A 23,156-nucleotide genomic window follows, 5' to 3' on the forward strand; every position below is an offset into this window, starting at 1 on the left:
TCGTTAATACGAGATTTATTGGGGGGCGAGGGGCGCCTATCTTTATTTCCTATTTGAGCAACATGAAAATAAAGTCACTTAATGAAGTCTGAGTCGAAAAAAAAAAAGGAGTTTGTGGAGAGTCAACAAGACGCAGCCATTAGAAAATCCACGCAATTTAGCCGCAGTAAGGAGTACAAGCCGACTGATCTTTTTATCTTTCTTATCCTTTTCATCTTTATTATCACTCTTGTTAACAACACCAATGAGACTGGATACATATATCTCCTTTAAATGCAGTCATCCATGGAGCCATTGTAGTTGCTAGCTACAGATATATTAATTAATTTATTCTCTCAACAGTAAAATATTGCTGTGTCTACTTGCTACCTACCAAGCAATAAAAAAGAGGCTTTTTTTCCCCCCCCCCTCTGCACTTCATTAGTCTTTACCTATAAGTTTCCATTTGAAATGATTTGCTTAAAACTAATTACTTGCAACGTACTTCATTTTCCTCTCGCAGGGTCTGGAAGGTTTCAAAGTGGGGTGGGTGGCCATATGCTGATAAATGCTGCTAATTATTCCCACTCTGTGTTTATTTTATATTTATGAACCCCCACTCGGAACCAAACCGAGGCATTCTTCGGCAATAACGCACTGGCATATTAATGATAAGGGGGGGGCATGTGCCTGAAAACAGTCCTTATAATAGCACGGGGGAGGAAAGCAAACAGTTAATATATCACGCAATTAGCCAAAGGACGGAGCCTGAGCCACACACAGACTGGGAGAAGGAAATCCAGTCATTCTCCTCACTTTAATGGGAATTATTACATGTATTGTTAATTGCTGCGATGCTTTAAGCTGCAGCCCCCTGAAACGCAGCTGCGGGGGGGCGGGCTGTGCTTTTGCCTGGTTCTGGGGACTTCGAGGGGTGGGCTGGGGGGGGGGGAAATGCAAACTATTTCCACGCGTGGACACGGAGCATCTCCACCGGTGCTGGACTGAAGCCCAACACCATCATCGTTCCCCTGCGTGATATTCCCACGCCGCCCGTGGGTCATCCCGCCAGCGCCCAGCACCTCCCGCCGTACCCCCACGGCAATGCTCAGCAAGTCAGGGTGAACCCCCTACCCCAAGATACCCCCCCCCGGCACCCACGCTCCTTTCACCTCGCTCTTGGTGAAGCTCCTTTTTGGCCAGGTCCGAAGGGCTGAACGCACACAAAGCCCACGCACACCCGGGGGGGGGGGGAACACCTATATGCACCCACAGCCTATAGCGCTCCATGCTATATAGGCTACGCCTTTACTCTTTATTTTGGGGGACGTATAGGAGGGGAAAAAAAAAAAAAAAAAGAGTTTCCAGGTCCCTCCCCTCCAGGCAAAAGCACCAACCTGGGTGTCAGCAGCCTGGCCGCGTTTATTTTCTCCCGCACTTTTTAATTCTTCCTATTTTTCCTTCCGCTAAACCACCTCTGGGGCCGCCTGGATTTGGGTGTAAAAACTCCGATTTGGCTCTGAGAAAGTGGGTTGGGAGAAAGTGAGGAGGGGGAGAAAAGAATTTTGACCTTCTGCCTTGATTTTCGGTGTTGCTCGCGGACTGCCTGATTAAACTTTGCTTAAAGCGGCTCTTAATGGCTTCGAAGTGAGCTCAGCGCTAAGTCGGGTCGGGTTTTGCAGAGGGAGTTCAAAGAAATCAGACATTTCTTCAGCACAAAGGTGTCAAGCACATATCTCCTGGCTCAGGAAAAAAAATGGCCTTTTTGTATTCCTGCTTCGCACATTATATTTCCCATACTGAGTATACGCTGGAAATACCGAAACAGGAATAAATCCCTAAAATTGACCCTCACGCATTAATATTTTCTACGATTTTTGCAGTAGCTGTGAAATAGCACCTCGGTCTTTGGCATTAACAGGAGAAATATTCCTCGCAATTAAAGAGATGAGGGTTTTCTCCCCTCGCTAACGAATTCATTTTAAAGCCGAAGCAATGAAATACGCTGCTGAATAAAAGAAACCAGCCCAGAAATAATACAGATTTTATGGCGAAGCAACAATTTGTTCTATCCGCTCGCTGGTAATAAATAAGTTTTATCTATTTTCGTGAGTGTTTGAATGTCTTTGAAATCCAACTATTCCTGCTCAAGGTGAACCGACTTACAATATATACAATTTATGTCACCCTATAGCACTCAGACCTGTTAGGCATAATTCCTCCTCCTGCCCATTTTCCTGCCAGATTGGCGCAGGGACATAGAAAGAAGGAAATAAAAGTGGAAAAAAGTCTAACTTGAGTTTGCTTGTGCAATATATGTGTACATATATTCTCCTGGAGCAGGAAGAAACAGAGGGAAAGTGTGTGCACCCGTGTTAAAAAGTAAAAATTAAAAAAAAAAGTTAAAAAAAGTAATTATTACAGGAAGAACGTGAATTTTCACTGTGTAGAAAACCCAAGCCCTTCAGATTTCCCCAACTACTTCTTCTTCATACCCCCAAACTTAAATCTCTCTGGAGGGTTGATTGGGGTTTGCTGCTGGAAGGAGCAGAAGTGGGGCCCATTCCTACAGGAATATTTGCTTTCCTCTTTCCTCCTCTCCTGTCCAAATCAAGCAGCTCCTGGGGGGAAAAAAAAAAAAAAAGATTAAACTGCTCAGGACTGGATAAATCCTCTTATAACTTTGGAAGACCCCAAGCGCACCCACCCTGTGTTGGGGAATCCTGCCTGAGGAAGCGGGGAAAAATATATTAATTTATCTTAAGCGTGTGTTTTTCGCACAAAACCTGATCTTAACTTCAGCAGGCTGAGGCTCAGGTCGGTGGCTCCCAGTGTGCCCAGACTGGAGGGTGGGCTGAGCTGGGGGTTACTGGGCTTGGGGCTGGATACGGCCAGGACTGGGGGAAGGATCAGTTAATTCGCCATAGACCCCACCGTGGTTTCCTTTGGCATTTCTTTAATAAAAATCCCTTATCGATCTTCTAAAAGCTTTTTTTCCCTGCCCCCGAGAAGCGTATGGCATCTCCCCCGAAAGGAAAAAGCAGAGAATCCATTGTATATAAATATCCGCTTGGAGAGAGATCGAGGAAATCATAATCTAATTTATTTAAATTGGCCTGACGGGCTTATTTTTTTTCTCTTGTTAAATGAATTTGCTGCGAATTTACGCCGAAGAAACGCAATAACGCTGGTCCTAATAACCATAACCATAACAATGAGCATCAACATGCCCGAATCTAAACCCAGTCTAATATATTTCCAGTTTAAGAGCCGCGCTTTCACGTCTCATTCCCATCCTAAAGCCATACCCAGGGTACCTTTGACGTTCCTGTATCTGTAAGGAAACCCTTCCATATAGCAGTTCCCATATGTACATAGGGACGGTGGGAGCCCCTGGGGCAGGGAGCTGCTTCCAGGAGAGGTAGAGTCCCCCTGTACCCTCCACCAGAGACAAAAGAATCCCAATTAGCCCATATTCAAGCTTCTTTACCCCCCAAAATAGCGTCTCGGTTGAGTTTTGCTTCCAATTAATGCTACGAGCACGAGTATAAGTCTCATTAAACCAGCAATTTGGAGATTAACTTATGCTTCTAGTTTCCCCAGGATTTTTCTAATTATATTTAGAGCGACGCAGCAAGCGATATTTCTCTCCTTTTACAACGCATTTTACACATTCATTTAATTACTTTTTTTACCAAAAGATGATCTACAAGCCACAGAAGGCAAGGCTGGCCAATATATTTTTTTGTTACTCTTTTATTAACCTTGCAAGTTAATACTAATTTTAAATAGTAAACAGTAAATCACCAAGTAGATGTTTGGGCAATTTTATTTATTATCAAGAAATCACATAATAATACATTATTTTTATTATTATTATTATTGTGAAGCAACTTTTTACATGACTATATAAAGCCAGAACGTGCTATAACAGACATTTGCATAGACCCTACATAGAATAGCTTGAGGTAAGAAACATTACATATGAACTATACTGCGAAGGATGCATATTAACAACCGCAATAACCTAGACTAGGGGATACAAGCAGAAAAAACAATGCCACGTACACGGAGAACAAACACAGAACAAACAGAAATCCCACCGAGCCGCCTTTTTTAAAGCAATCTGGAAGAGAATATTGCATATATTTTCATTTTCTTCGGCATTTTCTCTAGGGGTTGCTGCTGGTGTCTTGGCCTTTGTGTTGGGGAGGACGGTGGGGTTTTTTCGGGGGATACAAGTGCCCCTCGGTGGGTGAAGAATAACGAAACGGATTGATTTGTTTTTGGGGATGGTGGGATTGAAATTCAACACAGCATTTCTGACATCTCACCGTAACTCACCCTCATTCCCACCTTCCTCAAACTCCAGCCTCCAGCCCCACCGCTGCCTCATGCCGGGGGAGTGGGGTGGGGGGCTGTTGGGACCTCAGTTCAGCAAAACCTGCGTGGATTTGGTCCTTTTTTTCCCGTGGAATTACACCCGCCCTGGTCCCCGCGACACTGCACAGCCCGAAATCACCCTCCGCGGAGCCAGCTCAGCCCCGCGACACGGCGACAAGGTGCTCTGAACGCACCCAAAGCCACAACCACCCCCCAAAATCTCCCCCCACGGCCATCCCCACCCCCCCCAAAATCACCCCCCACAACCACCCCCCAAAATCTCCCCAAGACATTGCATTCCTCCACGTCGCCTTCCTCCTTTAATTGCACATGGTTGAGCTGGAGCATCTAGAGATATATCTATATATATGTGTGTTTTAACACATCCTAGGCTTTATTGCACAGCATCGCGACAGGCGATACCCTCCGCGGCGGCTCTTTTGTGTGGGAGGAGGGGGCAAAAGGGGACCCTCGCCCAGAAGCCAGCATTGAAGGAGGAGATGGGGGGTCTTTCTTTGCAAAAACAAGTGGAAGGAAATAAAGCTGTGACATTTCCCGGGTTGGGAATTAAAAACAAAAAAAAAAACCACCCCCCCCAAAAAAGGAGGGGGGGAATAAGGGGAAGCAGCCGGGGAAGGGACGGGGATGAAGGGAGGAGGGTCTGCTTGATGCTCCTGCAGAAATAAAGCTGAAGGAAAAGGCTCCTTTCAGCCCAGGGAGGGATTTTTTTTTTTTTTTTAAGGAGTCGGCTCCATCCTTTGCAGCTCGTAAATAAAAGCATTCCTCGGCGCTGCTGGTCATGACCATGAACGCGGGGAAGCGGGAGCACGTGGTGAGCATCCAGACTTCCCAGAAAACGCTGCTTTGCCATAAAATTAATCCCCCCTCCGATATAAAACGAATGGAGCAAAGCGCGGCGTGGCAAAGCACCGGACTGCAGCACCGCCGCCCCCCTCTCCCCCTTCAGCCTGAACTAAAAATTCCCTTTTTTTTTCCCCCTTTTTATCCTAAATTACAATTTCCCATGCAGGCAAAGCTTCCCAGGGCCCTAAACCTGCTGCTCCCCACATCCTAACCCCCCCACCTCGCTCCCCCCCCGACCTAAAAGTGCCTTGAACACAGACCTGACAGGGAATCACGAAAATTGGGGGTTTTCTCCAGGAAATTCGAGCACACATACAAAGAAAACCCGTCGCATCCTACCAGGCCCCTCTCTACTGCCCTGAAAGGGAAAAAGCCATACAGGGTTTTAGGGAGCCAGCCCCCCCCGTCCCCCAAAGACAAAAACCTCTTCTTAAAGATGGGGTTGTCTCTATTTGCAGCTAGCAGGGCTTTTTAGGGAGGTAAAGAAAGCATCGCCCTTGCTAGAAACCTGCATTTTTTTAACCTGATGGGCAGCTGGGGAAGGGAGACATAGCTGCATGAGATATATTTCCTTAACCCCCCCCACAATCTCCTTTTTTTAAATTGAGAAATTAGCACCCAGGCGACAAAGCGCATCTTTCGAGTTATCCCCGGGAGGGAGAGATGCGATTCGCTCAGACTCCAACAGGCTGGTATCACCGGAGGCTACAAAAAAGGATATTTTCTACCTATTTTCCTACGTTGTCATCAATAAACACAGCAAAACAGCATTCATACTCCGTCAGAAGAGCTGTTGCAAAGAATTTTTTTTTTTTTTTAAGAGGAAGGATATAATTTGGGGGTAGTGCAGAGAATCGCTGTGAATTCAGAGAGAAAAAAAAACTCTCCGAAAGGCTCAGTTTACGTGGAAGGAAATTCAGATTTTTTTCCAGGGAGGGTTTTCTAGGGGGGTGTGTGCGTTTTCCTTCTCCTTGTGACATTCTGGCATTGAGGACAACACCACCGCCTGCATCGAAGCCTCCTATCTATAGGGACATAGTGTGATACACATACCTCATATATTATATAGATATATACCATATACACCGGATATATACACAGTCTTTGTCTCTCGCCTCTTCCTAGAGATCCTGATTAAGCCTCGAGATCCTGATTAGCCGCAAACCCTCAATTTAGACTGAGAAAAACACATCTGGGGTCACACCGTGCACTGAAAAAGAGCATCTTCCATAGGACGCGGGGCCGGTCCTTTAAGACAACATACCCCATCCCCTTCCCTATTATTTCCCCCCCTCCTTTTCCTTTATTTTTGCTATTTCCCCCCCCCTCCCGCTTTCCCACTAAACACCGAACCAGCCCTAAACCCTGCGTGGCAGCCCAGGAGAGGGGCCAGGATCCACCCTCATCCCCCTCAACCCAGGTCTCGCCGCCAACCGAAGCCGGGCGGGGGTGGAGGGGGGGGGGACTTGGGGGGGGGGAGCGGGACCGGCGGCCCCCGACGGTGCCCGGCGCTGCACGGAAACCCTACCTGTGCTGCTGGCAAAGGAAAAGCGGCTAAAGTCGCACTCAAAACCTCCCCTTCAGCCCGGCGAGCATCTCTGGAAGCCGTCTGTACCCCCGCGGTCCCGGCGGAGAAGATGCATTATTATTTTATTTTATTTTTTTTCTCGCTGTCGGGTTTCATATTTTAAGGGAAACTGGTTATTTATGAATATTATTTCTTTATTCATTGAGTTCTGGGTAGGGGGGGTGGGGGGATTAAGAGTGATCAGGTAAAGTCCCGGGAGCTCGGGTGAACGCTAGAGAGTCTATGTGGGGGGGTTTGTTGGTTTGGTTTTTTTTTTCTTTCTCTTTTTCTTTTTTTTTTTTTTTAATACCCGACACGGACGCTTTTAAAACTTTAAAAGAAAGAAAGGGCTTGCTCTCTCAGGAGGAGTCTTTTCTTTTTCATACGCCGGTTCTGGAACCAGATCTTCACCTGCTGGTCGCTCAGGTTTAATCGGTCTGAGAGCTCCCTCCTTCTTTGGCGAGTAATGAATTCATTGACCATAAACTCCCCTTCCAGCTCTGCCAGCTGCAGTTTGGAATAGGGTTTTCGTTTTTTCCGGGACCGTGTGTGCATCGGGTACCAAGGAGCACCTGGCAAAGGGGGAGCGAGAGTTGAGCACTTGGCAAGGAAAAAAAAAAAAACCCCAAAACAACTCCTCTTTAAAAAAAAAGGGCACCCCCATCACCCCTCTCTGTGCCTCCCTGGGGGCCCCGCTGTCCCCCGGGTCCCCCGTTGTACTGGCCGTGGGTGCTTGGGGATGCTCCCAGTTGCCTCCCAGGGCCACGGGGGATGCGTGGGGCGGGCACAGGAGGCAGAGGAAGGGAAAGGGAGGGCGCGTTATAACCGGGGCACGGAGCAAAGGACGGGCAGGGAGCGGGCGACAAGCCTGGGACCCCCCCCGGGGAAGGGCTCCACCGCCGCCCCGGCCCCGCTAACAGGGAGAAACCTCCACCCCAGTGCCATCTTTAAAGGCTGTGGGGGTTTTTTGTTGCTTTTTTAAGCATCCCCCCCTTCTCCCCCCTTCCCTCGGGCAGACACACCTCTGCGATATCCCCCAAAAAACCGCCTGGACGCTCCGCCAGCCCTCCGCGCCGCGCAGGGATGCGCAACCACTCACCCACTACCCTTCACTGCATCTCTCTCTCTCTCTTTTTTTTTTTTTTTTTATGGGATATTTACATGTTTATAGCCTTTTCTTTTAAAAGAAGCACCACCTAATAAACCATTCGGGATTTCGGTGCTACCCCTAGTGGTCTCAGCACACATAGACACGCCGCTTCCCACCGCTTCGCCCAGGAATTACCCCGCGAAGGAACCCCAAACCGGCAAGTTTCCAAGCACCCCCCCCCCCAATCCCCAAAACCACGACCAGATCCAGCCCCGAGACCCTCCTTCCCGGGGTCTTACCACCGTTGCCTAAAGTGCTGCCTTGGTTCAGGGGGGAGACCAAACCCCCCGCTTCTCCGGTCGTGCCTTTATTCCCTTCATTGAGCAAGGAAGAGCTGGAGTCTGACTCCAAGGACTGGCAGGACGGAGGGTCGTGGGGGACCGCCTCGCTGCTCGGATAGTCATATTTGCTGAAATTGCCCCCCATGCCATTGGGGAGGCTGGATTCGAGGGGCAGCAAGGCACTGTCCCTACCCCTCTCCTCCCTCTTGAGCCCGGTGCTTTCGGAGCAGGTTTCCCGGTAATAACATTTGCTTTCCTCCACCCGGGCGAGGTCGCAGGCTCTGCCGAAGGAAGGGTTAATGGAGACGGGGCTGCTCAGGTAGGGTTGAGGGTACCCGTTGCAGGGTTCCGAGGATGCCCAGGGCAGGGAGCAGACGTTATCCCGTCGGGGGTAGGAGAGGGAAGGCAAACCGGGCAGCTGCCCTCCGGAGGCACGGAAATTTGGGAAGTAGAAGGTGTCTCCCGTGTGGATGTTCACCAGAGGTCCCACAAAGCCGGGATTAAGGAGGTTGTGCTCGCCCATTTCCGCGGGCCTGACCGAAAGCTTCTACTTTATTGCTATCTGACATTAAACATAGTTAAACCGACGGCTCGGCCCTATTGGTCCGGGGGGGTCACGTGAGCCCCAAATTGCGCTGGGAGGGGGGGGGGGCCCTCCCCTCCCCTGGCAGCCGAGACAAAACACAACAGCAAGTTCCGCCTTTTTACGCCTTTTCTTCCCCCCCCAGCCTTCTTCACCCCCCCTTCCCAATCATAAAAAATCATAAAAAAATCCCATAAAGCATTTTATTAAAAAAAAAAAAAAAAAAAGGCAACGGCTCCCAGAGCTGGCTTAAGAACCGCGAAGCGCCCTAAAATGTCATATTTAGCATAAAATAATCGATAGGCGAGGGTTTTGCCCCAAAACCGCTGTGCGCCCCTCCCCCGGCAACACTCCGGGGCCCTCCACCATCTGCAAAAGCGAGGCTGGTTCTCATTAATTAGCTCCTTTATTAACTAAAACAGTTCGAATTTACAATATCTCCCCAATAAATTACTATTAGATATTGTGTCATATAAAGTTTACGGGCTTTTTAAGGAGACGAATGATGGTGCCCGCAACAGGCTCATATTTACGCGCGGTGGGATGGGAGAGTTGGAGGCTATTTGCGACCTTTTCTACTCTTTTTTATTATTATTATCATTCTTTTTTCCCCCTCCGCTCGGACTAGGTGGCTTTGTCGTGGGCTGGGGAAATGCAGCCTCTTCCCAGGCTCTTGCCACTCTCTCAAGAAGGGATGGAAGATTTTTTAACAATCCTCAATTGCTTTTATTAATGATCTGTGTCGAATAAAGCAGCCAGAAGAACACGACTATATAGAGCCTTAATTTAGCCGGTATACATTCCATATGCACCAAGGCGCACACACGTACAGATAAGTGTCCAAATCTCTTTTTTTTTTCGCTTCGTTTCTGGGAAAGAATAAAAATTATAGTCTTTCTATATATTTCTTTGCTCCCCATGCCTGGAAACAAGAGGTGTGTACGCACACACACGTACACACACACACACACACACACACACGGAGCTGGTTCCTCGCCACCTTATAGCAATATATTCTGCCCTCGTAACACTACAGAGCTCTTCTTCCCTCCCACCCATCGTCTTCTCCTGGTCATACTGAAAAGAGCTGCTGCAAAGGAATACAAGGGATGAAAAAAAAATAATCAATATTGGCTTCTTTCAGTGCAAAATAAATACGTTAGGAGAAGAAAAAAAAAAAAACAACACTGGAAAAGGCGCATTGTATGGAAACCGTGAACACGCAAAGACATTTGAGGGTGTTTTATGTTAGATTTTTTTTTTTTAGTAGTTTTTTTCCCCAATTCCCCCCCCCCCTTTTTTTTTTTTTTATTTTTTAAGCAACCAAAATGCCCACCCCGTTTGCTGGATTTTTGCATGGCTTTGCATTCCTCCCTGCCTTAAGCAACTCCCAAGCGCTCCCCTTGCCAGGTTGACTCTGTAAAGTACCGTAAATATTCCTGTAGAGGTAAAACCGCTGCGCGGGGGCGGAGGCGTTCCGCGGAGGCTAAGCCGGGCGGGTGCAGCCGCATCTCCCCAACTGCTGCCTTCCCAGCCAGCAACCAACCTCCCTCACCAATATTTTGTATATTTCTCAGGCATAAAATAATTTTTTCCTCATCTGGCAAAACACTGGGGCTTCAGCTGACCCCCCTCCCAGCCCTGCAAGGAAAATCAGGTGCCAATAAAATAACTCATTTAGGTGCTTTTTCGTCTTCCATGGACAGCTCCTGAAGGTGGAAAACCTATTTTCCGTATTTCCCATCCCTCTTTCTCCCTGGCACATCTATGGATATGCTACATACATACCTTGCAGAGATACGTGCATACCTTCCTACACGCTTTGCCTGCGAAGGATGAAATACGACTACTAGAAATATTTTGCTAGAATGAAAGTTTAGCACTTTTTTTTTTTTTTTAAACCTTGCCAAGGAATTTTTCTCCCTGCAGGTATAAGTGAAAAAGCTGCTTGCAATTTCTCCAAGAGTGTCTTCTCGCTGCAGAAGAAGCGCTCGCAACGCTGGGCAAGCTGGGGAGGAATAGTTTATATAAAAATGAGCACGTGATCCCCGGAGGTTGCCATCTGAATTGGCTTTGTTTGCTGTTTTTTTAAAGAAAACCCTTCCTCTACCTTGCTCTTTTCTTCGTAAATTTCCCCATATAAGACGTGCCCGGGTGCTGCACGGCTTTGTTCTCCACCGGACCTTGGGAAAGTACATTGCTGCTTCAGAGGAGTCTCCGGGTATTTGGAGCTTTTCCTCTTTATGCAATTCGATTTATTTTTGCCGGGTGAAAATACAAATTTAATAAAATTTCACGTTTACCTCCAAGGAAACATTTTGGGGAGGCAGCTGCAGGGCTGAGCTGCACAGCAAGTGAACCACAAACTGCGCGCTGGAGTCCTGCGTGGAGGGATAATGTCAGCATGGGCATCACAGCAAGGGAGAGGGAGAAAAGCACCCCCGGTTCCCTTGTTTATTCTTTTTATTATTTTTTTTTAGAGCTGGGAAATGCTACAGCCGTGCTTAGAAATATATTAAGCGATGCAGAGCGTGGGGAGTAACTCCCTGCTCTTGGTGGCCTTGAATAGGGCTCCCCAGCTCAGCGCTGCTCCTGCTGCAAGCAGACAGCAGGTCCATGGAAGGGCAAAAAAATAAATCCTAAGGACTCTTCAGCAAAGCTGCCGCGTTTCCCCGGGAATTTCTTCCCCATTAAAAATGCATTTGCCAGTTCAGGTTGAGCGCTTGGGCTTTTGTAATGCTCAGCTCAGGCTGAGCGGTGCTTAAAAACGAAAGCCTGAGCCGAGTCCTACTGCTTGGGGCACTGGCACTGCTGGCTCAGGCAGTCTCCTTCGTGCACAACCCACCCCGAGCGCCGGCTCTCCAAAAATAAATCCCAATTTCCACCTCCTATTGCTTTGAGCAACCCCCCTTCTTTTTTTCTGCGGTGTTCCTCCCCCAGAAAAAGTTGCCCAGCCCAGCAAAAAAAATCTCTGAGCCTTTCCCCATTTGCAGGAATCCCAGTTTTCAGGTAGAGAGACCTTTACGACGCCGATATTTAATAATCCTCGGGGAGGGTGTGTTTTTTTCCCACCTCCACAAGTCACACAGGCAGCTTTCGGGAAATGCTGGTGCGAAGAAGCCGGGAGAAGCTCCCTGACTGTGGGAGCCGGGAAAAAAAAGAGCCCCCGGAAAAAAGAGGGAAAGAAAAAGACGCTGGAAAAGCAAGATTGCAACGTCTCAGTTCAAGGTCACTGTCTAGTGTAGTGAATAGGATCGACATCTTATGCTAATGACTGTCTCGAAGAGCATCACTCGCTGCACGGGGAAAACAACCACCCCAAGTTTTTGGGTTGACTTTGCGGTGCTTTGCCCTTTTTTCCCGCCCTGTTTGGGGGATTTATCCCTACGCTCCTCCCTTCCTCCTCTTCCCATTTTGCACCATCGCAACCCCTCTCCACCAAGCGTGAGAAATAAAATTTCCCCTTCCCCTCCTCCCGCATTTCATCTTCCCCCTGCGCAGCCCGTGGGGCTGAGCTCGGCTGCCGGCTCCCACCGGAGCAGGCTCTTTCTCCCCCTCCCCTCCAGCCTCGTCTCTTCAAGAAATCAAAAATAAAAAGAAAATCAATAAAAATGGCCCCAGCCTAATGGCCCCAGCCAAATATTTACGTTTCAGATGGGAAGGACTTAGCCCCACTTTCAGTTTTCTCCCCGAAAAGACCGTGAAATTTAACCCTCATAGGGCAAAAATAGCCTGCAACATCCCTGTTCCGTCTTTCTGCCCGGAAAAGGGGGGGAAAAACGCAAATTAAAAGGTCTCCTTGTGCGTGTGCAGGTTGGAAAAACAGACCCCGTCATGGCTCAGCTTTTCTGCTCAACCGAATTTCACCCCAAATTGGTTGGGAGTTGTAAGGAGTTGCGGTGACTCGAACAAGAAGTTAGCTGCCAGGGTCAAAAAGGAAGTATTTAGAATAAATATATAGATACATGACACGGGGAATAAAATATAGACAGGCTTTGGAAAGCCCACAGAACTCTTATTTCGGGGTAGCTATATATCATTGAAACCTGCCCCGGGTACTTTTTCTGATGTGGAAAATGCATGTCTATAGACACCTTCTAGATCTGGAATGCACAAGACACCTTATATATATCTATATAAGAGGGTGGTAAAATGGAACACATAGGAGTTGGGCAATAAAAAAAAATTAACATGGAAAAGTGGTAAATGGATGGGAATAAAAATGTCTACGACACTTCAGCTCATCCAATATACAAATCATCTGGGGCAGCTTTCAGTTTTAACGAAGGCAGGTCCCAGTCTTGGTGCAGGGAATAGTTAAATGCCTGGAATATCATTATATTTTTCCCCAGCTTTGCCAGCAGAGGATCTTCTCCTCCTATTAGATTAATGTAAACTGATGCCCGCATCCTTTGTAAGGCAAAGGTTTAGTCCCCAACTTTAGGGAAGTTTGCTTTGTCCGCCAGCTCTGTTTTGGGTGAGAAGTTGGCGTTTCATACTGTAATTCCCTTGGAGGGCTGAAACCCCCCAACAACTGTAACAACAAACCAGTTAATGGTCTAGAATTCACGACTCTTGAGCAAATCGCAATTGGAGAGCCTGAAAAGCGTGATCTCACTTATTTAATGTTCCTTGTAAAGGAAGAGAAAGTGGTGGGGAGGAAAGGGAGTTTATTAAACCCACGGCTGGTCCAAGTGTGGGCTGAACCAGCTGAGCTCCTGCCAGGCAGCAGCTTCCCCCCGAAGTGCCGGCGACAGGAGACACGACATTTTGCTGGATGTAATTCTTAAATACCCATAAACACGAGGGTTTCCCAAAATGTGCTGAACCACGTAGGCAAGGCAGTTTATAAGCAAGGAACCAGCGGTGCTGGAGGAGTTTGTGGGATGTGTGTACACACACACACCCCGTGTTGGCTGTCAGGGTCTTAAGAAATAATTTCTTGGCAAAGCCTTTAGAAGTCTCTTCTCTTTTGCTGCTAACAAAAAAAAAAAAAGTCTTTTTTTTTAAGACCAAGCGCTTCCATAACAAATAGAAAGTTAACCAGCAAGAATTATACTCACCTCTGCACTGAGCACAGGGCTGCGAGAGCAGAATTCCCCCTCCAGATTAGGAAGTTATTCTTTAAAAAATGCATTAGAGAAAAAAATATGCAAATGTGAGTGAGCTAAAAAAAAAAAGACAAAAAAAAGACAAAATAAAATTAAAACGGAAAAAAGAAAAGGGAGAAAAGAAAAAAAGAAGACAATGATATCTAAAAAAAAAAAAAAGATGGGCGAGGGAAATCCCTTGTCCGGGATTTTACCATAAAGACTGCGGTTGGGAAGTTATTCAAAGTCCTCGATACAAAGGAAAGAAAAGGCTAAACTTGGGAAACTTCCTTTTCAGGGCTTTATTGTTGGCCATTAGCCCGCCTGTCTAGACTTCAAATAACACCTTGTTTATCTGTAAACAGGAGCGGGAGCTGCTCGGGGCTGCCTGGTGAGGAGAAGATCAAGGGTGAGGGTCCCCTCGCTTATTATCCCCGCAGCTCGTGATGTCAAGGTCAAACAACGCCTAGTCACGGTCAAGGGTAATACAGGAGTGACGTCACGGCCTGCTGACCTAATACCCAGCGAGCTACGGGCAGGGCGTTAATGGATAAATAAGCAAGGAGAAGAGAAGCAAGCCATTCCCACTGCCATTTCCTAACGGGGGTGGGAAGAAATAAGTGGGAAATGGAGAAATTCATTGGATTTGTGTTCCTGGGGGGTCACGCCGGAGGGAGGTCGGCTTCCGCGCCCGCGGAACTTCAGCGGGGAAATAACGAGCTGTTCCTCGGGTTTTGCGTGTGTACGCAATTTTTGGTTTAATTTCTTCTCCTCCGGGCAAGCGCCTCCTCCAAAGCTCTTGGAAGAGGATGACCAAATAACTTGAGTTGTAGTTTATTATTCTGCCGCCCTTCTGGAAAAAAACCCAAAGCAAATCAACCGTGCCTGGGGTCGGCAGGAAGGATTTATCCCCAAAATTAAGTGGCGGTATTTTTTTGATCCGACTAGCCCCGAAAACACCTTTTTTTTCACCCAAACCGCCAGGATTAAAGGGGTGACCAAGTGTCCGTGGGTGTTTGCAGAGGGAAGGGGAAGGTTTGTCCGTCCCGTGTTCCCTCTCTGAGGGTCCAATCCTGACCTCCAGCCCGACCCGACTCCAACCCCGACGGCGGGGGAAGGCTCAGCCCCACTTGGGGGGGGCTGAACCCCGAGGTCCTGAGCACGTCGGGGACGGGGTCCCCCTTCCCTGGGGTCTGCATTCCCCCCCCCCAAAATCCCAGCCGCACCTCAGCATCGCCTGCCTGCATCCGTGCTCCTTCCCGGCTCTTGGGCGGTGGTACAACCCCCGAGGGGAGGATGGAGTGGTTCGAGGAAAAATAAGGTTATTTTAAATAAGAATATTTTAAAATATTTTAAAATGAAACGTGGGCAATGGCAAGAGAGAGCCTGGTTTCACGGGCTCGCCAATATCTGCCAACTAAGACCATCAAAACCCCTTGGTGCCCTGAAGTGTAATGAATGAATTTCTTGTTTCTTCTCTGCTTTTGAGTTTGTTTTCTTTTTTTTTTCTTTCCCTTTTGATTCCTCCCACACGAGTTGAAAGAGCGACCGACACACAAACCGACACACAGGCAGCCCTCTCCCCCTCCAACAAAATTCGACCACAATTGACAAAAACTCCCAGAATTGGAAACTCCGTGAATAACTTGGGCTCAATTCCACACATCCGTGAAGACAAAAAAAAAAAAGTATTTATCCGTATCCCCTCATTCCCTCCAATAACCCTCGCCTAATAACCTCAGTTTCATCAACTTTTTTTTTTTTTTTTTTCTCCCAGAACTGGTGAAATTCAGGTACAATGAGGAAGAATAGAGCCACAGCGAACAACGCGCTCGCTGTCGGGATGTCGGATTTGGGCTTGTCTGGAGTTGCTCTCAGGCATTGCAGTATCTGCACACACAGCAAGCTTTTTTTTAAGAGGAAGAGCTTTTTTTTTTTACACCCAAAACACATATTCTCGTGGCTCTCGTGCGTTAGGGCAGGTTTTACCCACGATTTAATCCCGCTACAGCAGCGGCGATGGGTTTCTCGAGGTATTGCGATATTTCCTAGCTGAGCGTCTTAAAAAAAAAAAATTAAAATAATAAAGATTCAAATCTCTGCCTGCGTTTCCAAACCACCGAAGTTCTCCAAAATAAATGCAGAAAACATCTTCAGATCAACCCCCGGCTTTTTCCACTCATCGGAGAAATCAGCGACTGGGGAGGTGGGGGAAATCAGGGACCCCATTTTTCCACCCCCCCGCGAAGGGATGGGGAGCTGGAAGGAAAGGATCCAGCCCCCCGGCTCGCCCTATTCCCGGGATTAGACAAAACCGCGTCCCACCTTACCGGAGATTTGGGATCACTCCGGGAAGCATCCAAATCCATATGGGGTTTTCCCGGGATTTCTGGTGGTGGTATGGGCTCCATAGGGCACCCTGCCACTGCACTGAGCCCGCGGAGAGACGCTGGACCTACACAACCCCTACGTATCTGTCTTTTAGCCTCCTTTATGAAGCTATAGGTACACCCATACATCCACAGGGGTACAGACCGTAAATGAGATCTACACACCACTTCGTATGGTAATACAGAGCGTTGCACTTGCATACGTATACATAAATGTATATATATATATATATATATAACATACCTACTATTTACCCACCATTTCGCGTAATAATGTAGAGGGTTGCGCTTGCATATATATATAAATTTATATAGAGAGTATAGATACGTTGTTATTTGAGGTATATTATATGTGATAGACCTATACACGTTTCGCCTTAATACCCAGACTTATATAAATTACACGCACACCGTCAAGCCCCGCACACATACATATAAGATATATATATAAAAAATATATATACACCGACGCCCAGACCATAAAAAGTAACGGACAGACACGGTTATATGCACATGCCATTATATACCCTTGTATAAGTGTATATATATATATATATTATATATATGCACTTATGCATATCAGCTTGAACACCTAGCGTATCTACGCGCCCATTTCTGCAGACACCAGTGCTAATCTTTTTTTCATATAGCTTTATATAGCTTGTGCCTGCTCTGTCTGCCCCCTCCCATAAATATATGCACACACTCAATGCAAATTTAACCCGCAATAACATTGTTTTAGGTTACATCCCTTTAAAAGCCTTTCTCCCCCACTTCCCCTCCCCTTTTGATCATTTAACGAGGTGATTAAATCTAGCAGATATTAAGGTAGATTGTAATCCGCCTATGGAAACAATTTCCTCTCCCGTGTTTCTTTCCGAGCTGCCCGGCCGGCTCGGGGCCGCGTAAGTTCCGCGGGCGCGGAGCCGGGACGGCCGCGGAGCTGCTCGGCGGGGCGAGGGCAGGTTGGGAGATTTTGATCTGGGGCCGGAGCTGGAGTCAAACAGGTTTAGCGAAACGCGTCCTTTGGGAGGGAGATTTAAAGAGATTAGAAGCGTCTCCGGGAAGTCATCGCGTTTGCAGCCGGGGTAATTGCGGGGGGAGGGGGGAAATAAGGACAAAAAAAGAAGGGGGGAAAAAAGAAAGAACGAAAGAAAAATTCAGTAAAAAAGCACTCAGTTGGCTCAGTCTCCGCGGATTTATTTTCTCCTCTTTTTACTCCCCTCCTTGCATCTGCCCCTGCGTCTTCCGGAGAGCCCCTTATTAAGCGATTTCTGCCCAAATTTGCCACATTTCCCCGTTTGGGTTTTTTTTTTTTTCTTTTTTTTTTCCTCATCCTTTCTCTGCGGAGGTTCCCGCCCGGGCTGTATTTGCGGTGGTGGGGAGGGGTGGGAGAAGCACAGGGCTACAAAGAGGTGCACAAAGAGCCTCTCCTCAAGGCAAAACAACAACAAAAAAAAAGATATTTATTTTTAAGAAATGTCATCTGCAGTCGGTACATATCATCTGGACACCACAATATTATATACATATACAAGACATTAAAAAAAAAAAAAAGATGCTTTTACATATCCAAAGAACACTGTCGATAATTAGCCGGTTTAGAGAGGGAAAGAAACAAACCCCAAAGACAATATTGTGCATTTTCCATCTTGTCAGCGGAGAACAGACATTCCAGTTTTATGGCAGAGATATAGAAACCCTCGTGAGAACATACCCAAAATAGTCTCGTACAGCAACTCACTTCCATCTAGGACCTAAAATCAGTGGTTGGGATATTTAAGCGATACCGAGCAATGGTTTTCTTCCCACAATAGCAGCCTTATTTCTTATTTTCGGTCCCTAGTGCCGAGAAAATACGAAGCTGATGCAACTTTGCCATAGGTTCTCCATACATTTATACATCGGTGGGTGAAATGGCCCGAGATATGAAAGACTGGCGAGGGGGTCGGACTATACAGCGTTACAGGGCGACATTCAGAGTTCATCTCTCCTTTAACGTAACTACACTCTTAGCTTATTATTTTCTTTTAAAAATATACACAGTTTAGCCTTATCGATGGATTTCTCAGAGCAAAACTGGGGTTTTCACAGTCAGAGAGGGGCAAAGGGATAAATCAAAGATGCGCTCAGTGTTTTGGGGGTGGGGGGCATGCGCGTGTGCATTTGTGAATGTCGATTTTTTTTTTTTTTTTTAAATAATGACTTGGAATCAGCAGAGTCCCGATGATGATGTTATCATACAAACTACCAGATAAATATTTACGTTTCTTGCTTCCTTTTCCTTGCCCCTTCTCCTCCAAAGTCACCCTCTGTCAGGTGGCGTGGAGATGCGCTGTCTTGGATTTGCTCACCACCTTCTTCTCCTTGACCCTCCGGTTCTGGAACCAGATAGTCACTTGACGCTCGGACAGGTTGGTGGTGGCCGAAATCCTCCTCCTCTTCTCTTTGGTGATGAATTTGCTGGCCGCGTACTCCTTTTCCAACTCCTTCAGCTGGATTTTGGTATAAGGGACCCTTTTTTTTCGTCCCCTCCGATAGCTGCTGACTTCGGGTTGTAAGGGGACCACGTCTGGATTTAAAAAAAAAAAAAAAAAAAAAAAAAGAAAACAAAACATGAGGAAGAGGGAAAAAGGGGGGGGGGTACTGCATCCCGGGGTGCGGGCTGGGGATTTCTGCACGTCGGGGAGAGAAAGAAAGGGGGGAAAAGGAGCATAAAGACTGGAGGAATGCGAGCAAAGAGAAAGGGGAAGAAAGAGAGGGAAAAAGAGACAAGGCAGGCAGAAAATGCATCCAGCGAGGGGAATAATACTATAATAATAGTAATAATAACATAATATTCATCATTCACGTGGTGAAAGCCTGTTTTTCTTGGCGACACTGTCCACGCTGATAAACAAGGGGCACCAAGTCAACACGCAGACTGATGTGCGCGGATCATCTAAGGGACCTTCCAGACGGATAGATTTTGGAAAATATCTGGAGGTTCTCCCCTATTCTATTCCTCCCACCCCCAGGCAGCAAACCTTCTCGGGGATCCCCGCAGACGCGCACCCCCAAACACCGAGCCCGGCGCGGAGACAAGTGCATCCCCCGCACCCCAGCCCCTCCCGCCGGCTTGGTGCAGCCTAGGAAAACCCTCGGGGTGGGAGGTGTGGAGGGGGGCAAACCCAGCAAGAATAACCCCAGCCCCCCCCCAAAGTGGCTTTTGCGGGGGGGGTGAGGAGGGGGAGATGCTCTGTGCTTTGCCAAGGGGCTATGGGGAATGGGTTCAGCAGGGATGCGGGGAGCATCTTCACCCCTCTTCTGCCGGTGCTTGGGGGGGGTGGTGTATGAGGCTCCCCCCAAGCTTTCGGGCAGCCCCAGCCCCTTCTCAGCCCCCTGCCAGGGTCGGGGGGCGACCTGGGCGACGAAGCTCCTCGCCGCGAAGGTGTGACCCAGCTGGCTGGAGCAGGAAGATGGAGGCGAGCTCTGCTCGGCAGGCAGCGCAGCCCCAATTATGGCTGACAGGAGTTAATTGGGGAGCCCCTGGGGGAGCTTTGGGGGCGATCGGGTCTTTGGGGGGGGGGGATTGGGGTGCTGAGGGTGCCGCAAAGGCCAGTGGTGTGGGGTAGGAATCTCCTCCGGGGGGGTTCACTAGAGCTGCAGGCGATGGGGAGGGAAAGCGGTGGGGGCGGCAGCTCCCCCAAATACAGCTTGAATGCCAGGACCACCCCCCCCAAAAAAAACCCCACACGCACCCATCATGCAGCCAACAATGCATTGCTAAATTCCACCCCCCTCCCCAAAAAGCTCCCGGGAAAGCTCATTCCTCCGTCCCTCTTTGTCCCGAAGAAGGAAAATACATAAAAGGATGCGCCCCCCCCCCATTGCCCCCCCAAAGAACTAACGCGACCCGTCCCTTCTTTCCATCCAAGATGCTGTAGGGCCCCCCCCTTTTATTGTCGTTATTCCTCCCCCCCCTCCGCGTCCTTCCCCACCCAACGCTGGAACTGGGGGGCTGGAAGGAGCCTGGAAAGAGGTACCGGGAGGCAGCACCTACCATCACCTTCCTCCCCCCTCGCTGCCGTCGGGGCACGGAGCCGGCCGGGGCCGGTGGGACCAGGAGGAGAAGGGAGCGAGGGATTTTCTGGGCTAAAAGATGCTCCAAGGAGGGATTTTGCCTTCCCGGCTGCCTGCGGGCTGTCAGGCGGGCAGGATGCCTGCCTGACCTGGCGGAGTAGCTCCGCCGGTCCCCCCCCGCCACCCCTCTGCCTCCCTCCTTCCCCTCTAAACAGATTCATTTGTCACTTGACACCTATTCCTATAATTGTGTGTAATTGTGATATGATTTACTGTCCCAGCCCCCGACACTTCTCATTCAACTGAACCGCTGGAGAAGGGTTTTCAAAAAAAAAATTTTTTTTTTTTTCCTTTTTAAGCTTTCTGCAGTTAGAGAAGCAGCGAGCAGAGGGGAAAAAGAAGAGAAAGGCACCGAGAGACGCTCTTTAGGTGAGGCAACAAGAGGGAGGAGAGAAGAAAGGGAAGAATTAAACGGCAAAGTTACTTTCCAAGCAAGCTTACGGCGTGTATTTTGATTCAGAAAAGATTGCTTCACCTTCTTTCCCATACATGTTCATACACATTGCCTTGCACAGGAGGCATTCCAGAGCCATTTCTTTCCCTTTAATTACATATACAGGCATACACGTATCTATCTGTATAGGTGTATGTATATGCACACTCATCCGCACACACGCACATCCGCACCTCCGGTGGGAGCTGGCGGTCGGGAAGCAGGCGAGCACACCGGTTCCCGGAGCAGCCTACCTGGGAAAGGTGATTTCCAGAGGTGTGCAGACTGCGATTGCTCTTTGGAGCAGTACACTTGCCCATCCCAGCCATTAGAAAGAGCCCAGTGTTGGTAACCTTCCATGGGAAGCAAAGCGTCGTGTCTCGGTTCCGGGTGACCACCGAGCCCCGGTACCACCGACACGTCCAAATAGCCAGGGACCGCCTGGTAGGAGCTGGGAAAACCGGGATAAAAGGCGAATTCTTTGGCCCTCGACGGCAGCTCCTCGCCGGGCAGGGGCCCGCCGGCCTCGGGGTACTTCTCCCCGGGGTGGTAAGCGCAGGGTTTCTGCTGCAAGTTGACTCCGTGGGAGTGGGACAACCTGCAGCCGTAGTAGCCCCCACCGAAGGGATAACCGTAGCCCAGCGCCGCGCTGGAAGCCGCCCCCGACGGGCACTGCCGGGGGGGCTCGGCGGCCGCCAGCTCCGCGTAAGCGCTTCCCTGGGGTGGCGGCGGCGGCGGCGGGGCGGTAGGCACGGCGAGTCCCGCGTGGGGCATCATCTCCCGGCAATGCCCCAACCCTTCCATGCGGTTTTTCTCCCGCGGGGCGTCCTCGCAGCGGCAGGCGAGGCCGTCGGGCCAGCGCGGGGGGAGGCCGAGCGGTGCCGTCATGTCATGCCGCGCTGCTCCCGCTGCTGCCTCCTCTTCTTCTTCTTCTTCTTCTTCCTCCTCCTCCGCCTCCTCTTCCTCCTCCTCGGCCGCCGCCGCCGCCGCCGTCGGGGGAAGCTCCGCGCCGCGCCCCGCCGCCCCGCGACCCCCCCAACATATCGGCGCCGCGCGCGCATGCGCCGCCGCCCCGCCGCCGCCGCTCCATTAAGAAATCCGCCGCGGCCACGCCCACCCGGCTTCCCCCCCCCGCCCCGGCGTGGCCCCGCCCCCGTGACCCCGCCGCCACGCTCATTGGTTGGGTTCTTTCTTTCTCCCCCCCCCCCCCCTTTCCCTCCATTAAAGGCGGTGGCGACACCCCCCCCCCCCCCCGCACAAAGAGCCGCGCGTGGCGGGGGGGGGTCCCTGCCCACGCGTGTCGCCTGCCGTGGGTCGAAGCGTCCCCCCCCTTGTCCCCACGCTCACCCCGAAACACCGAGGGGGGGGACACACAGATGCTTTCCCTTGAAGGATCCCCCTCCCCGCGCCGTGTTTCGGCATGGGGGAAGGATGCTCTAAGCGGTATATGGGGGGGGGACACAAGGATAACCCCCCCACCCGCGATATTTCAAGGGGAAGCGACGGGCAACCACGCCACGATTCTTCGAGGGGGCGGTCAAAAAGCATCTCCCCCCCCTTTTTTTTTGTTTTTGGAACCTGTTGACTGTTTTTTCCTTCGCAAAGTGCTTCCCCCCCCCCGAAAACAAAATAAAAAAGCAAAAAAGTCTGCCCAATTCCTTCCCCCTCCCCCCAATTTTCCTGCCAGACTCCAAAATAATTTGATTTTCCCCCACTGAGCACGCGTGGGAGGGTGGTTATTGATGTTTAATAGTTCGGTGGTAAATATTTCAGCGGCGATGTGGGGTAGGGGCAAAGCCGGGGGGGGGGAACGGGGGGGTCTGTTGGTCCAGGCTGATTTGTGAGGGTTTGCAAAAACGTGAATTAATTCTTAACCCGGGGCCGGGCTGCCACGGAATTGGGGAAAAAAAATAGAATAAATGGCAGGTTGCGGGCTGGGAGGGATGGGGATAGAGGGGAGAGCACCTGGGGGGGGTCGCAGCCCTCGGGGAACCCCTGGGCGAGGAGTTATTAAGGGAGGGAGGAAGCTCAGCACCCCAAAAAATAGAAAGTGGAAAAAGTGGAAAAAATTATCTTTTTTTTAGGAATTCAGTGCCCTAAGCTACGAGAAGGGAGGTGAGCTCCGCCTGCGCTGCATTTGCCCCCCAAATTTTCCTGGGGGGTGCCGTGGGGTGTGGAGTCCTCCGAGGGGACTTCCAGATGGTCCCCGCCTGTCCCTGTCCCCCCCCCGCCCCCCGTGGGGTGCGTACCCACGCAGGACCCCCCCTCCACACGTCGTGTGTCCCCTTGAATCCTAAACCATCCCTCGGTGCTG

General features: G+C 49.6%; 2 protein-coding genes across 2 annotated transcripts; both read right to left on the minus strand.

The window, feature by feature from the left end:
• Positions 1-7,126: 7,126 nt before the first annotated feature.
• Positions 7,127-8,747, minus strand: HOXC12 (homeobox C12). Its single transcript, XM_052810282.1, has 2 exons — positions 8,183-8,747; positions 7,127-7,365 (listed from the first exon to the last, which is right to left on the minus strand). The coding sequence occupies exons 1-2, from the start codon at positions 8,745-8,747 to the stop codon at positions 7,127-7,129; spliced, it is 804 nt and encodes a 267-aa protein (XP_052666242.1).
• A 9,691-nt stretch (positions 8,748-18,438) lies between these two features.
• Positions 18,439-21,730, minus strand: HOXC13 (homeobox C13). Its single transcript, XM_052809742.1, has 2 exons — positions 21,097-21,730; positions 18,439-18,859 (listed from the first exon to the last, which is right to left on the minus strand). The coding sequence occupies exons 1-2, from the start codon at positions 21,728-21,730 to the stop codon at positions 18,603-18,605; spliced, it is 891 nt and encodes a 296-aa protein (XP_052665702.1). The 3' UTR covers positions 18,439-18,602.
• Between the last annotated feature and the right edge of the window lie 1,426 nt (positions 21,731-23,156).

The sequence above is a fragment of the Harpia harpyja genome, chromosome 15, assembly GCF_026419915.1.
Source record: "Harpia harpyja isolate bHarHar1 chromosome 15, bHarHar1 primary haplotype, whole genome shotgun sequence".
In the NCBI taxonomy this organism is placed as follows: Eukaryota; Metazoa; Chordata; class Aves; order Accipitriformes; family Accipitridae; genus Harpia; species Harpia harpyja.